General features: G+C 46.6%; 1 protein-coding gene across 5 annotated transcripts in view; it reads left to right on the top strand.

Moving 5' to 3' along the window:
- The first annotated feature begins 2869 nt into the window (after window positions 1–2869).
- NFAT5 (nuclear factor of activated T cells 5) overlaps window positions 2870–16618 on the top strand; it is a 72247-nt gene continuing 58498 nt past the window's right edge. For 4 of the 5 annotated variants that reach the window (XM_074839605.1, XM_074839602.1, XM_074839604.1 and 1 more), the window contains exon 1: window positions 2870–3275. In XM_074839605.1, coding sequence (XP_074695706.1) covers window positions 3203–3275 — 73 coding nt within the window. In that variant the 5' untranslated portion in view covers window positions 2870–3202. The remainder of the gene's footprint in view (window positions 3276–16618) is intronic. The other variant, XM_074839606.1, reaches the window with a different exon arrangement.

Below are 16618 nucleotides of genomic sequence, written 5' to 3'. Positions count from 1 at the left end.
GCCGCCAGTCGGGAGCTGCGCTTGTTCTCGGGTTGTCAGCTGCTTTCAGAGAGTCCATGTACCATCTCTTCAATGCTATGGACAGCTCAAATCACATACAGCTTCTCAGCAGCTCATAGATCATGAAACTGTCCATGAAATGGCTTCAGCTGTAATCCCAGGTGTGACTCCTGTTGCTCCCCTTTGTTCCATTAACAACAGGATTTTTTTGCTCTGGTAACATTTCCAGAATCAGCTCTCTGAAGGTGGCTACCTGGGTCCTCCTCATCTCCTTTCAGTGAGGGACTTTTTTGCCAAAGTCAGTCAGTCAGAACTTGGCAGCAGCACACCGCCCTCCCTCCGAAAGTTGGGAGCTCCTCCTTGCCATCATCGTGACTTAAGAAACTGCAAAGCAGACAGCCGGGTTGCCACAAGGAAATGTTGCCTGTTGGCTGAATGATAGTGTGGTGATTACAGCAATACCCTTTGGAAGATCTTTAACTCGGGAGGATACTCATGCCCAGCTTGAAGCAAGTGAACAATGTCCTCACATGATGCTGTCTGCCCGCTCCACTTGGCACAGGAGCTACGAGAGCGGAGGAAAAGGCCCTGCACAAGCTCTGGGCACAGGCAGTGGAGAAACTTGCTTGGCACTTCTGAAAGGCAGAAGCACAGCTCTGCTGGCAGCAACAAGCAGCGGGGATGTGTCCTGGCGGCCTCGACAGCCTATTCCTAGCAAAACACATGAGTGCCGCTCTTGTTTCGCTCAGCAGCACGCAAGCGGCCAGAACTGTTCCCAGGGATGATTGTATTTACTGTGGAAGAAGAAAACACACCTTGCTTTGTTTGTGTTTCAGCCTCAGAAATGCTCTGCTCTGTAGACATGATAAAAATAACATTTTAATAACAATTGTATTTTTTTCCACTGTATTGGTGAACGTTGCTGAGCACCCTGACACAGCACTAGAATTACTGTGTGCCGTAATGAGCGCTGCTGGGGGACAGGGCGGCCGCATCCAGGCTGTAACCACCCAGGGAAGGGTCCTGCAGACCTCTGCACGCCATGGGCAGGGGGCTGGTCACCGGCACGGCCCCGGCGTGATGGCCTCTGCACGGCAAGACGTTTCCCCGCTCCCCAGGGCACACGCTGGCTGCCTTAGCAGGTGACATGGTGACTCCTTAAGGAAAAGGCCTTGCTGGATGAATCTTTACACACCTGAGCACGAGCTGGTGCAAAGCTGTAATGGGCGAGTACGTGAGGGGGCATAAAGGGGAGACACGGTAGGGTAGCTGGTGAGAGAAAAAGATGTTAGAGTCTAGATACAAATGAGCCTTTCGACAGTGCTGAAATCTGTAGACGTACTCCACAGCTTGAGCACTGTGCCCTCTTGAAAAGCCACAAATGACGATGAAGTCAGGCAGAGGAGAGGAAAAGCCAGCACAGCTCCAGGGGATTAAAGCAGTACGTCTGGGATGAAAGAGATATCTGACTTCAAACAAAACCGAACGCGTACCGCGCAGTTGCCATCATTCTTCCGCAGGGCTGTGAAACTGGGACGCTGTGCGCGTGCCGCGCCAAACCGACTCCGCAGGCACCGTGTCGGCACCCTGCTTGAGTGGGTAACACGGCGGAACAAAATCCCGGCGCTCCCAAGCACCAAAGCAACAGTTCTGCGAGCACAGGAGTGTGGTCGGACGTCTGGCGAAGGCACCGGGGAGGCTGCCCGACGGTGAGCGGCCGGTGCTGGACGGTGTTCAGGGTGTCACCAGAAACCCTCCCGTGCCCCGCTGTCCTGGCTGGTGGGGTGTGGTGAGTTTCTGGAAGCCGCTGAGTGTTTTTGGAGAGCGATTTCGCCGTGATCCAAGAGTGGACTGGCACGGGAGCTGGCTGCGGGAGGGACGGGAGCCAACCTTTCGACGACAAGAGTCCCCACAGGGAAACCGGACCCTCTGCTGCGCCGGAGGTATGCGCCAGCTGTTCGCAGCTCCTTCCTCCTCCATTTTTCACAGCTTAAGCATTTGCCTGGCACCTCCATTCAGGCACACGGCAAGCCCTCTCGCTTTCCGATCCCTTCCCCTTTTCTAACGCAGGTTTTTATCACTTTGGAAATGTGATACTAAACCTCTGCGGGTGACCTTTCCTAAACTCATCCCTCTTCTTTGTCAGGGAAAGGGGCTCCCCACCTCCCTCGCCTCCTGAACTTTTTAGTACTCATGTTGCCCCCCAGATCTGAGGTACGTTTCTTAAGGTGTATGCTGCCTTTGCTTCACTTAATTAACATCCACTGTTGACACTCTTTCCACATTTCCATTTTGCTTGCTTAGAAGTATCCGTGTCTTTATTTGGGACAATATGAATCAGACTTTGTTTGGACCACTGCCTCTGCAGCCTGGGTTGCGATGGCAGGGCACCGAGGGCAGCCAAGCCCTGGCAGGCTGAGGCGGACGGAGCCGTGATGGCAGCTGCCCCGCAGCCCCCGCCGGCCCCTGACGGTGCATGCCCCTCGCCTCTCCCCACGCCAGGCGAGGAAGACAGCGCCCAGCACTTGCCCACGATGACCCAGGGAGCTGCCACCGGTCGCTGGGGACCGCCCGGTGCTGCCCCCGCGGCCCGACGCCCCTCACGGCCGAGGGCTCCTTCAGGGGCCGCCTCCCTCCCTCCCGCCTCCTTCTAGACGCTTCCGCGCCCCCCGCCACCGCGGCGGCTCTTCCAGCCGGCGGCCCCCCGCCCTCCGCTCCGCCCCGCATGCGCAGTGCGGCGCTGGCGGCGGCGGCCGGGGGAGCGCGGCCGCGGGCGGTTCCGCGCAGGCGCACAGGGCGCGCGCGGTGGGCTGTTCCGTCGCCGCGGCTGCCCCCCCCCCCCCCCGCCGGCGCGCATGCGCGGCCCGGCGGCGCTGGGGTTCCTTGTCTGCGCCCCCTCCCCGGCGCCCGCGCAAGCGCAGAGCGGGAACGGAGGGGGCGGTCGGGCGCGTTCTGTTGGCAGCGGCCGGTTCCTGTCAGCGGCGGCGGGTGGCGGTGCCCGGTCCCGACGGCGAGCGGAGTCCCCCCCCCCGGCCTGGCCCGACCCGGTCCCATTCGCGGCCCGGACGTGCGGAGCGCCCCGCTCCCGCCTGCCGGTGTCTCCCCTCCCCACCCCGGGGCGGCGGAGGCAGCAGCGCCCCCCTCCCGGCCCGGCCCCCTCCTCCCGCCGCTCCCCTCGCCCCTGCCGGGCCGCGGAGCTGCGATGCCCTCGGACTTCATCTCTCTGCTCAGCGCCGACCTCGACCTCGAGTCCCCCAAGTCCCTCTACTCCAAGGGTGAGTGTGGCACCGGGCCGGGGAGGCGGGGCCCCCGGGGAGGAGGAGGAGGAGGAAGAGGAGGAGGAGGGGGGGGGGGGGTGCCGTCCCCGCGCCGTTAACCGTCGCTAACGGCCGGCTCTGCCTCACGGGCCCGCGGGTCGGGCCGCCCCCTCCCCCCCCCCTCCCGGCTCCTTATCCTGGGGCCGACAGGGAGCTTCGCCCTCCCTGAGGCCTCGCCGCCCGCCCCCCCCCCCCCCCCCCCGCCGGCCTGCGGGCTGCACCGGGATGCTCGTCCGCCGGCACCCCCGCCGCGAAGGGGCCCCCGCAGGCCGCGCTGGGGCTGAGCCCGGCTCCCCCGGCCGCATTCCTGACCCGGCCCCGGCGGCCTCAAGAATGTGTCCCGACAGGTTCCTGCGCTCGGGGCCCGGCGGCGGCCCCCCGCGGGAGCGGCGGGGGGCTGTGCGGCCGCCCCCCAGGGCTCCCTCTCTTCCTCCCTCCCTCCCTGCCCGCCGGTACCGGGCCGGGCGCGCGGCCGCGGCCCCGCTGGCCGCCGTTTCCCTCCCCGTTTGGCCGCGCATCCGCAGGGATGCGCGGGCCGAGCCCCGGCGGAGCCCGGGGGCGGACGCTTCGGCCTGCGGGGTTGGGAGCGCGGAGTAACGGGGGGGCGGGGGGGGGGATAGGGGCGGCTGGAGATTTCCCGAATAAACTCGTTAAGTTTCTGGAAAAAAGGTTGTAGTGGAAGGAGCGGCCTCGGAGGGGACGTGAAGGTTCAAATTTGGGTTAGAAACTGGCCGAGAGCCCGGGAAACGGCGGGTTTTCGGCACGGCGGTGGGTTACGGTACCGGGGAGTCGAGACCGGCTCCGGGGCGTTAAGTCGGTACATGGGGGGCTCGGGGGGGGAGCAGGGGATGTAACGGCGGCACCGGGGCGGGGGGCAAGCGAACGGGGCGCCTGCGCTCTCCTGGAGCTGAATCCCGGTTTTGACAAGTGCACGGTAACGAGGATGGGGCCGGTGGGAGAAATGTTACGCATTGCACAAGCGTTTAACTCCTTTTCTCCTATTTAAAAGCCTGGAACTCACTGCTAGTAGCTTGTTGAGTGTATCTGCCCCCAGTACGACGGAGGGGGAGCAGTTTGGGGGTGTATGGCAAAAGAAATGGGAAGTCTTCTACTACCCTGAAGCGAAGGTAGCTAATCAGAGTTTAATTTTGTTACAGGAAAGATTAATTTTGTTTTTAGAATTTTTGGAACTAATTGTAATATGCTCATTAATTCCCAGTTGTGTGTCATTAGTGCTGAAGCTAAAAGAAATAAAAGGACTTTAATGAATCAAAGCACATCTTTGAAGCTCTCAAACTGCTCTAAGTCATCATGTCGCGGTTTAGAGATCCTAAAGTTATCACCAGTGTATAATAGTCTGTAAATTTTTTTTTAAAGATGTTACGACAGGGGTTTAAGGCTCTCCTGTTACCTAACACATATGTATGCCTATTGGTTCCAGTCCTAGTGACGGCAATAGAAAGGAAAAAGTGTTTTGAAACCAGTCAGTTCTAATTAAAAAATACAGGTGATAAAATCCCATCAAAACGATGATTTATTGTACTGGAAATTTGAAAAGTGTTAAAGAATTTGTAGAACGCTTAAAACAAAAAGGTTCCACATAAGTTGCGAAATTTCTTCAAGGGCTCATGCTTAACTGAGCAAAACTTGTGAACTCACCAATCTTACCATGAATTCTCAAAATTTTTTATATTTAAAGGACTGGTTGAGTGTCTGTTTTGGGTAGGAACAGGATCTTAAAGTGATTAATTAAGAGTGTATATTTTCTTCCGGTGGTGTTGATGTGGGTTCAGAGCTAGAAAAAGTCCAAAGAAGGATGTTTGATGCTTAGGAGTGGCCATAATGAGCTGCTTGAGCCAAACAAAATGGCATATGGAAGAGGTGTATAAAGCAGTGAATGGTTATAAAGAGGGTAAAGCAAGGCTTGCTTTTCATATTTTGTCATAATAAAAGATCAAGGAGATGTTAAGTTGAGATGCAATTTAATTTAAAATTCTGAACAAATGAATCTACTTTTACAGGATGAATATTTAAGCGATCCTCTTTGCTGTGAGGTATATGCGTATGATTTTTAGCTGGATTTAGGAAAAGGTATTAGTGGTTATCTGATAAATCAGAACACACTTCAGTGTGCCTTTTTTTTTTTTTTTCCTAGATAGATATGGATAAACTTATCCTGTGGACAAATGCTCTGGATCAGAGTGTGAATACAACTGATGAGATAAAGGGAAAGGTCTGAACACAGCGAGAAAGCCACAAATATGCATTTGTGATGAGGGTGTGTTAGGAGCATGTAGTTTCTCATGACTGCTCTCCTTTTAGAAATGCAGCTACCCCGCAGTTTGGAATCCAACTCGCAGATTGAATTGGGGCCAGTAACTTTTCCTCTGAATTGCATTCCTGTGTGCGCGTCGGGATGGTTGCGGTTTAATGATACCGGTCTTGTAAGTTTGTTGATGACGATTGCTGTAGTGTTTTGGAAATACAAAGATTACCAAAGTGAGAGAAGCTGTAAGATTGGGGTGGCCTTGGGAGTAACTGAGGTTTTCTAACATAAAAACTTTACTGAAATTAAAGTGGAGGAGTCTTAGTGTACTGATTAAAATATGCTTGCCTGCTTGGAAAAGTGAAGTTATGTTTGAACACCCAGTGAGTCAAAATGTGCCTTACGCTAGTGCACTTTTTTATGATGTGGTTTGTCCCGTTCCCTGGACAGACCGAATGATGTCATTAGTCTGTCCACATGCTATGTGTTAAAGTTTTGGCTTGTTAAGGGTTTTGTTGTTTGTATTCCTTTAAAATGTTAAGCACAACTCCTGAAAGCACAGAGACCTAAGGTGGAATGGCAATATGGACAAAGAGAGAGTCGTTAATTTAAAATTTGATCTGATAATGCATTTGAGGTATTTCTTTTCATTTATGCATAGCTTGGGAAAGAGAATATTTTTCTTTGTGTATCTAAATACTTTATCTTCCAGTTTTTACTCTTGTAGGTGTGGTTGCATGAGCAGTTCCAGCCACTGTGAATTCCCACTTGGCGAGTTAAAGCTGTCTTGTCCCCTGCCTTTTCCTTGCTGCTCTGCTCATGCCAACACTTGGGTGGCCACATAGTGAACTGGATTGGGGAACTGACTGTGTTAAAATTAACTCAGCTTTTCCCTTATTCCTTCTCACCCTTCCCCAGAACAACAAAAAGGAAAAGGGGAAGAGAAATGTAGATTTTTAACTAGGTGAGTGTCCTGGTTATGTTTGCTGTGGGTCTTTGTGAATGGCTTGTGCTGACTCAAGGAGAGGACGTGTAAAAACTAGCAGTGGGGAAGGGTGGGACTCTTTCTTTCAGCAGGAGTGCCAGCTTATATTGGCTTAAAATGATAGTGAAACTGTACTTAAGTCACAGGCCTCTGGAATATGACTGGTTATAGCTCTTAAAAATAAAAGAAACGCGAACTGTTGATTCCAAGGCCTGTTGCGGAAGCTCACCCGCACAGCTCCTGAGGAACTGACTTGGGCGAAGGACTACAGCCTGTCTTTTAATGTGTAATCAATATTTTTGAAAAGTATGGGCTTTATAACCATTGCAGAAGGATGGTATCTCCAAATAAGATGGTAATAGAGATAGAAAAACGTGCATTTTTCTATGCTGAAAATGCTCAGCATGTAACAGGTTTAATTCCCATCTTTACATAACATACTGTCCTTTCTGGAATAAAACAACCCAAATGCGCATACAAATTAGTAATGTACTAGAAAAATCATTGGAGCATAAAACCTGAAACCTTGAGGCTAGTTGTTCTGTGGTCGAATATCATATGCAACATTCAAATATAGCAAAGTTCGCTATTCATTGTAAACAGGGAGAGATGAAAAACGGATTAAAGCTGTTCATCAAATGTCAGGTACTAAGTCTGAACCGGTTAAATGTGTGATTAATTTAGCTAATACTTAATTTTGAACAATTACAAAGTAACGTGTGTACTGATAAAGTTGCATTTTTGCACTGCAGCAAGTACAATCAGAACTCTTTATTCATCCCCCTCCCCTGGGTTTGCTTTACACAGCTGAATAACTGTAAAACTGTGAGGCTTTCTGGAACTTGGAAGCAACAAGAAAAATGTTAGTAGTCTCCTGCATAGCTCTTTTGCCTTATAAATGTCATATGGTCAGAACTCAGTTTTCCTCCACGCTTAAATGCTAGATGACCGTAATCTACTTGTGTTTACTGAGAACTGTTGATACAACTCATGGTTTTTGGTGATATTCCCCCCCCCCCCCCCCCAGTTTTATTCTTTCCATGATTCAAGGGTTAACTCTAATAAAATAGTGACTGAATTATCAGAGGAATGAAACAGATGCTCTATAAAAATATTGAGAGCCTGCTTTTAGTTTTGAACTTTAGAACTAGTACTAGCAGGTTTTAGGAATAAAAATAATACTTAGCTTCTTTTTTTAATAATATTTAGCTTCTTTTTGTAGCTCATAGAAGGTGCCGTGCTGGACAAGCAGCGCTGAGTGTTATGTGAGGGACGGACTATGTACATCCTCCTCTTGCAGCTCTTCCAGCTGCCCCCGGGACATTCTGACTTAAGTCAACCGAAATGGATTCTACCAAAGTTCCTTAAATTATGTGTCGGCCTTGTAAATGTCCGTTTCTACTTTGAATCTTACTAGTTTATTGGCTTTAAGAACAAAACTGTGGAATATGTTCCTGCAAGATGAATATATGTGGTGCTGGGGGTAGGGGGGAGGATTTGGAATTCACAGCTTTTCACACTGTAATTTGAATATTCCAGTGACAGAGCTGTTTAAACAGACCCTTTTCCCGGCCGTCTGTTCTCACCCATGTGCTGTTCTCTGAATCGTGCCAGCGCAATTGTTTTTTGTGGCTGCAAGATGAATGGAATTGGGAAACCAACCTAGAATGAGTATATTGTACTTTCGATAGGATTTTCTAACGTTGTTCTGCTCCCCGGTCTAATTTACTGTGCAGCTGCACAACTAGTGGTGTCAAGATGAGAAAGGGGGTATTGGGGCCTGGGATTAAATGGTGGAGGCAGCAGATGAGGTAGTGCTGCTGAACTGGCTCTGCCATGGAATGGAATGCTCCTCACGCTGTGCCTTCTGCTGTATTTGCTGTGCCTGTGCTCCTGTGCCGAGGCCAGGAAAGCCAGGCTTCCTACCTGGGCTGGTTTCTTGGGGATGGGTGAGGGAATCCATTTCTGGAGGTCGGGAAGCCGGGCCAGATGCCCCCACCCCTCCCCTGCTGCAGGTGGGTGGCAGAGGGTGAGACTGTTCCGGCCTCAGGTTCTCGTCGGGTTGTATCTGAGCATAAACCTGTGGGGTGGATCAAGGAGTAGGAGGAATGAAGAGGAATTAAGTAAGCTTTTTCTTTAGTTCTAAGACTAGTTGGATTTTTTCATTGTCAATTTTACTCGTTTTGGATACTTTACATAGTTCTATGAAATTTGTAGATTTTTTTCTGTTAGAGAATCTCTGTACATTGCCCAATTCAAATTTAAATATTCAAAGAAGCCATAATCGGAGAGAAATATACGTCAGTCCCATGGAAGGATTTAAATATTGCAGCGAGGAGCTCGGATCGGACTTGATTTAGTGAGATCTCAGCGTGAGCACGGCAGTGTCGCAGCGATCCGTTTCCTGAGGAGATGGGCTCTGGTGCTTCGGCAGCCGGGGCTGCTCCTGGAGGAGGGCTGCTGTTGAAGCCGGCAGGCCGTGATCAGATGTGCTGGGGTCAGACTTCTTCCACTTGCAAAGTCAAATGGATACACTTTATTACGTTGTCTTTTAATTTATCAATGTTGGAGGGTTCTCAGGAACCCAGAGGTTGGAAAGCTGTCCTGAGTTATTAATTATGCAGATATTTCTGATTGCGGATATCTTTAGAGGAGGACACTTTCCCAATACTTTCCTTCTGTCCACCTTAGTCTTTCTTTTGTCGGCTCATTGCATTCTTTGATACAAGGTTATGCCACTTGGCATCCCTTATTTTGTTTTGTTCTGGAAAGTGCTTTGTGCAGTTTTGACACATGCTCTAACAGCGACCTGAGAATCTTCAGAGTATGAAAATAGTAGGAGTTGAGAGCACTTGTGCTTCACTTAGTTCAGGATCTGTCTCTTTGAAATCCATTATAGCTGCTCATAATGGAAATCCACAGATACTGCTGTTTAGTATAGTCAAGAAGTAGAATTTTTTATCATGTTTCCCAGATTGTAGGTTAAGATTTTTCAATTTTTATAAAGCATCTGATCTTTATTTATAAGTTTTCAACAGCATAGTTACCTTTTGGGGTCTGTTGACTAAAAATGATTGTCAGTCTGGAGCCTTGATCTGATATTTGCACTGGTACACAGATTACTTAGGTTTGTGTGGAAATGTACTTCTTTTGAGTTGGAGAAAATGAAAGAAGGAATGCTTGCTTTTATACAAAAAGGCAATGGCCTGAATTCACTCTGAAGTTTAGATATGCTGGTAAACCCCAGCAGGAGCTGATGAGTGGCCAAAGTGCAGGTGAAGTAAGGTATGTGGTCATGTCTTTGCAGTTTATCATGTTTGTTATCTTCTCTGTGTTTATGTAAAGAGTAAACTGATGAGGTTGAGTGTTCAGACAAATTTTGGCTTTCTCATCAGCAAGTACATCAATTATTTTAGGAACTGACTGAAATGAACTCTCAGATCTAACTTTGAACTGTGTTGTAATAGCAGATTCTAATGGGCATGTAGTAAAATCTTAAGTAACTGCTCTTTCCAAAAGCATGCAGTGCTTTAGCAGTGTTTGAAATGTAAATGCTTACCATCAGTTACCTTATGTTACTAACTCATGTGGCTCTGAGTGATCTGTGTGGTGAGTATCACTGCCCTGGACTAAGAGGAATGTTTTCACTATTTACATAAATATGCTCTGAAGAATCGTTCTCCAATTCCCCTTGATTACTTGTCCCTCCAGCAGCTGGAAGGGTCTTACAGTTGCTTTGTAAATAATTAGAAAGAGTTTTTACAAAGTTTATAAAACTAATGCAATATGCCAAAGTAATGCAAAGTTTTGATACTAAAAGCAGATTTGAGTTGCGGTGAAGTTCAGGCTGTTTGGCAAAGAAAGGGAAGATGGATAGCAGTTCCTGTCAATGCCCAGGCAAGGTGAAGCATATAGGAAAGAAAGACATTTAAAGACAGTAATAAAAAGTTTTCAAATGATGGGAGTTCCACTCCCGTTCAGAAAAACTGACGTTACAAGCCAGTTGTTTCAGTCTCTCATCGTCTAGAGGCGTGACTTTTTTTTTTGTATGGATTCACTCAGCAGAAGAATCTGTAAGTTTTGATAGTGGCACTACAGAGTGATTGGAAAATAATAAGCTGCAGAGTCCAATAGCTTCTGTTAACTATGACAGTTTCTGTTTTCTTGTGTGTAAGGGAACACGACCTACTAATGCGACTGTTAACTGACAGTGGTCATGCAAGCTGCTTTGTAAAGTGGGGCAGGAAGATGCGAGCTGTAAGTGACAATCTGCCTCTGTTAAATTCCCATTCCACTTCCCTCGGTGCTTGTCCTCGGGGAATGTTGGTGGCAGCAGCGGCTCCGGGGCTGCAGGCTGTGGCAGAGCTCGTGCCAAGGAGTGTTGCACATCTGTACGTTTGAGTAACACGAGTCCCACCAACAAGGCCCGTTTCACAGCAGCTGGGGTACGTCTGCCTTGGCGGTGAGGTTCCTTTGTGTGTGTGCGCGTGTGTCTGCTTAGCTGTTTGGGGTAGAGCAGGAGTATCTGGAATCTTACTCAGTTCTTTTTTGACTTGTGGTTAGTTTTTGGATTCAGCAAGAAATTCCACAGTCCAATTGTATATTTGGTGAAGAAATATTTCTTGTCTTCCACTTCAAGTTTACTCTGTCTTCAGTTTAGTATTAGGAATGAGGAGGTCTCTTGGTTTAAAATATTTGAGTATGTTTCTTGGGGAGGGGGGGAAAAGGTGGCCTAGTTTGGAATACATATTCCCATTAAAGCAGACTTACTGAGGAACTTACAATTACAGTGCTTCATAGTCTTGGTTTTATCTTGTACGTAAATGCTACAGACCCCAGGAATCTGATTTAGTTTAAACTTCTGAAAACAATCAGATGTCCCTGTTGTGCAGGGGCTGGGAGAGGAGCAGGGTGAGTACTTCTGGAGGCAGTGCCAGCTTTCAGTCACACAGTCATTGAGCTTGGCAGGGACCTCTTGAGATCATCTAATCCAAATCCCTGGCTCAAGTTGTGCCAGCTAGAGCAGTCTGCCTGGGACCATGTCCAGTTGGGTTTTGACTGTCTTCATGGATGGAGACTCCACAACCTCTCTGGGCAACCTGTGCCAGCGTTTGGCTACTTTCATGGTTAAGATGGAATTCAGTGTGCTTTAATTGGTGCCCATTGCCTCTTACCCTGTCACTGGGCACTGCTGAGAAGAGTCTCTTGTTCCCTCCCATCAGCTATTTCTACACGTGGATAGGATTCCTGAGGCTTCTCTTCTCTGGGCTCAACAGTCCCAGGTGTTTCAGCCTCTCCTTGTGTGAAAGATGCTTCAGGCCCTTCATCTTTGTGGCCCTGAATGCATGTCAGTCTGTGAATTCTGAGCAGCTTTTACTGTTGGGGGGTTTGTGAGTTCCCACATCAGAAATTCTCACATCTAGTGTTATGTTGCAGTCATTTTCTTATTGGGACACTAAGTCAGGTTTTTTCCTCTTGAATATAGCAGTTTATTTTCCTGTACATTGAGATCTTGTATCCCGTTATCAGTTTTGCTGAGGTTCGTATGTACCGTGTTCAAAACCTATGGGAGATGTGACTGCCATGTTGCTGCCTTAAGACACTTGTTTACACTTGTTTATGAAGAGCGTGTTCCTTTGTAAGTGACTTTCTGGGCACTTCTGGAGTCCCCGTGCTCCAGGCACACGCGGCACATTCAGTGGTTTTAAGCTTCTCTCCTGTGTTTATTAGTGATAGAGAAAGAACTTCCATCGTCTCCTGTCTGTAAGTACACTTGTGTGAGCGTGATCAGTGCCCTTCCTTAGCCTGTGCGCAGATTTCATTTGGGAGTAAATCTTACTTTGTTTTCTTTTAAGGGCATCTGAATTCTAGATGGGGCCATCTGCCTCACCTTGAAACTTGAACTGCACCTGGAATGGAGTTGCTCTTTAATCAGATGGGGAAATAATTTGGTTTCTTATTTTGTGGCCTGAAAGGATTCTGTTTAAGCTTCAGTAATTCAGTTATTTGCTGCCACTTAAGTAAAAAAGGTGCTTTTGGAGGTGTGGTAGCAAGGAAGGGATTACATTGTTTTGAGTAAATTTAAGTGCTCCTTGCCATGCAGGTATTTAAATACTTTAATACAATAGCAAAAGAATTCATGTAGGAAGATTACTTTCTGCACCTGAGCCAAGGAATCTACAGCCTTTATATTTACTGAATTCAGATTTTAGACATAGAGGAAGGACAGCTGAAGTACTCTGTGCTTCTGAAACAAACACATTGTTTCAAAGTAGTGGGATACTAGTCTTCTGTTGAAGAAACTCTTTGAGTACAAGTTTCGCGCCCCCCCCCCCCCCCCCCCCCCCCCCGAAGTCCAGTAAGGAAAGACAACTTAATCAAGCTGAAGAGATCTTTAAGTATAACAGCGTATGACTTTTGAGAAGCTGGCCATAGCAGACTACAAAATAGTTCAGTTTATTGGGGAGTGGGGTGGGATAGTCCTAGGCAAGGGGTGTTGGAATCTCCAAAAGCTTTTAACAGGTGCACTATATCCATCCAGATGTGACCGTTATCTGCACACTTGCCAATTACCCCCATGAACTTTAATCCTCAGTGGACTTCCCTTCCTTTATATTGTCTTTCCTTGAATCAGTGTCAAGCTTTAGCATATACAAGGTGTTAAACACCTTGTGAGTGAAGGGGAGAGGGTTATGAAAGCCATGAATGGTATAGCACAGAGAAACAGGCTGTTTGTTTTCTTTTTCCTGTGCACCATTTAATTGTGGGAACAATTGACAGATGTTTTGGGTGGTAGAAGATGGTTCAAGAAGCTGTTAAGATTTGTAGAGGATGTATTTATTTAGGGAAGCCTGTAAACCAGGGAGTTAGTCTGTAGCTGGTTATTATAATACCTTCTAAACTCTGACAGAAGTACTTTTCTAAATTTACTGGTTCTTCTAAACTTTTCCCTACAGTTTGCTGCTGTCAGAGGTGAGATGTGGGCTAATCAATATTTAGTTTGATTTGTTACAACCGTCTTCCAGGTTTTACATAACTTGGCATTTCCAGAGCAGTTAAACACTGATTCTTTCACTGCTGTCTCCCTCAATTCCAGTGGGGTTTTAGCTCTGTAGTATGGAAAGGAATCTTTTATCCAGCTTTTGCTGTTAAATGGTTGGCTTAGGTTCCCACTTGTCTCCTGAGAGTCATGTGTGAACATATTTGGAGAAGAACTTGCTTAATAATTTCAAAACCTGTTTTTACAAACAACTTGCATCTGTTTCCTTGAGGAATTCCTTCCAGGTGCAATATTGATATCACAGGTTTGCCTGTAGCTGAGGATGCACCTCCTGAGTTGCAGCTGCCTTTATCTGCAGTCTGAGGGGGGCTTGGTGTGTATCGGCACCGTGTGTGAGGGAGAACAAAGGGCTTGGCTTACAGAGCCCGAGATGGAACTGTAGCACCTTGTGCCCGATGAAAGCTTGCTTTGAACAAATGCTGTCCGTAACACGTGCTTCTGCTGTGTCATTCAGGCTCACTAAAAAGGATTTTATTTATAATCTTCTTTTTTTCCCCCTTTCCTCTTTTTTTTTTCCAATTTCCGGCATGAGCATGTTCAGAGTAGCTGCTCTTAGTGCTAAACGTGATGTAAAGCTGAGCAGGCGACCTGGGACTCGTGTGCCGGGCTCCGAGATGCCTCGTGAGCGTGTGAAATGTGTGTAACGCGAGACAGCCTGGATGCTTCACTTTCAGTGTTTTTTTTAACATGGATGCAGTTTTACCTCCTAATCTGGGATGTTGCAATACCAGAGAGTGAAGTTGGTGAAATACAAGAGTCTTGGGCTCCATCGCTTTCTCTTTCACATACCTGATTAGCCAGTTTATGAGAAGTTGTGATACAGCTGTCAGGCTTTCAGCAGAGCTTTCTTTTAGCTGTGCCAAGGAGTACTGTTTATTAAACATGACTGCATGTTTGTTTTTAAAAATTATGTTTATCATCAAACATAGTAGTTGAATTATGACTAGAAACCAAAATGATGGTAGGAAGCATAATTATTTCTCAGTTTTGGGGATGATGAAAGAAAATACCTTTTAATGTCAGTATCTTACTAAAATGAGTAAAGGGAGGGAGGTGTGAAGGTGGTTTATGGGCTCAAGGTGCTAGACATCATGCTAGGAGTTACTAGGACACGTCAAGTCTCATGAACATAGCCTCTACACCCAGGTTTATAATAAAATACTAAGTTGGAGAGATGGTTGCAATGTGCTGAAAGTCTGTCTGAGTACCTGTACACTTTTATTCTTCTAGGTCAAATGTTGTGGCAGAGCCTCAAAAGAAAAAAGTGCATATACTTTTCATTGCTGGTATTGCATTTCTTGTTCTACAGCAAATGTAAGAGAAGGGAAAAATAACACCATTGGAAAAAATTGTGCAAACCTGAAAAGGCTGAGAAATGTTCTGAGACAATAGTAAATCGAGGGTCAGGTGGACTTCTGTGTATCTCTGAATTCGGCTGGTGCCCTGTGCCTGCAGAACTAGCATAACTGGCTGGAGCGCCCAAGTACTTCTGTTTCTGGTGAACTTGGATTTTTGAAACAATAGCAGTGTTTTTAAAGTGGATGATAAATAGCTTTTATGGATATTCTTTGGTCATACTGTATTTGGGTTTCTTTGAGTGTTTGAGAAATGAAGTCTTTGTAGTGATGGATTGTGAACATGGGGAGAAAACCAACCATCCTTAAAAAGCAGTTTAGTATAGACTCGCAAATAAAGAAATGCCAGTGTTATAACAACTGTTTATAACAGTGTTATATGGCAAAATGAGGTTGTTTGAATTCCTTAATTGAATTTTCATACCTATCATATTTGGATTCTTTCCAAACATAAGCTTAGCTTGGTTTCCTGCATGCTCAAAAATTAAAACATGGCAACATTGGATTTATTTCTTTTTTAATTCTTCAGGTGTGAATGGATTGATTTTTTTTTTTTTCTTGTTATTCCTCTCATTTTGGGTTGTTTGAGAGAAATGTGCATCTTTAAATACTACTCCTCATATGTGGTAGAGCCTTTCAGATATGTTGCTGAAGGGTTTAGCTGTTTAGCAGAGTGGTACCCTGTTACTTACGTTCGTGAACGTGCAGTTCTGTCAGTCCTTAGTTGCTCTGCCTTGTCCACTGTGGTATCTTAGTAGTATCTTTTGAGTTCTTGGGGTTTTGTCTGGAATTTACGACTGCATAGGATAGACTTTTCGGTAGGTCATTATTGGTCCATTTCTTGAACTGACAATTACTAAATAATGTTGTTCTCTTTTTCTGAGATGTGTAAAATTGGATGCAAACAAGACACAGGATTTATACTGCCTGTCTACATTTATAAAAGTACTCTTTGGGCTGTGAATGGGGATGACTGAAACACAGCCAGGAAAGCTTTATTTGATATTTGGATGAATGCCATAAATAGAATTCAGCTAACACATGCCTTTGTCAGTTGTTGAAATTCAACTTTAAAAGGATTAATTTCTCAACCCTACCCTGCTGTGCAGAATCCTGAATATTGAGATTAACAGCTTTTCTGAAGGTTGGTGGAATACTGCAGTAACTGATTTTTGTTCAGTTATGAATTGCTTGCAAAATTACCTTTTTCATACTAGCATTTTTGGTACCAATACTTGTGCTTTAAAAAAAATGCAAGGATCAACTTTTAGCTTTCATTTTTATTTTTAAGTACAAGAAATAATGATATTACAGTTGCAATAAAATTTGAATGACTTTGGTGGTTAATAATATATTACCGATCATCTTTCTTTAAAACAGAAGTGGCTGTCTTCCATCAAACTCTTCTTCACTAACCCACTCCAATGCGCATTCCAGTGTTGGAGTAGCAGCATTTGCAGGCCAGGTTTGGATTTTACGGTGCCCGGTGCTACATCATCAACAGGGAGTGCTCAGATCCTCTACTGATTCTTCAGAGTGGAGCTGCACCAATATAAGCTTTTCAATCATAAAGTTTTCTAGTGCAGGCTGAACCGTGGCATCTGCCTCTCCCTATGTGCTCATGAATTGTGTTGA

The sequence above is a fragment of the Strix aluco genome, chromosome 14 (genome assembly GCF_031877795.1).
Source record: "Strix aluco isolate bStrAlu1 chromosome 14, bStrAlu1.hap1, whole genome shotgun sequence".
Lineage (NCBI taxonomy): Eukaryota > Metazoa > Chordata > Aves > Strigiformes > Strigidae > Strix > Strix aluco.
The sequence above is the reverse complement of the archived record's forward strand: the minus strand, read 5'-3'. Positions and strand labels throughout refer to the sequence as shown.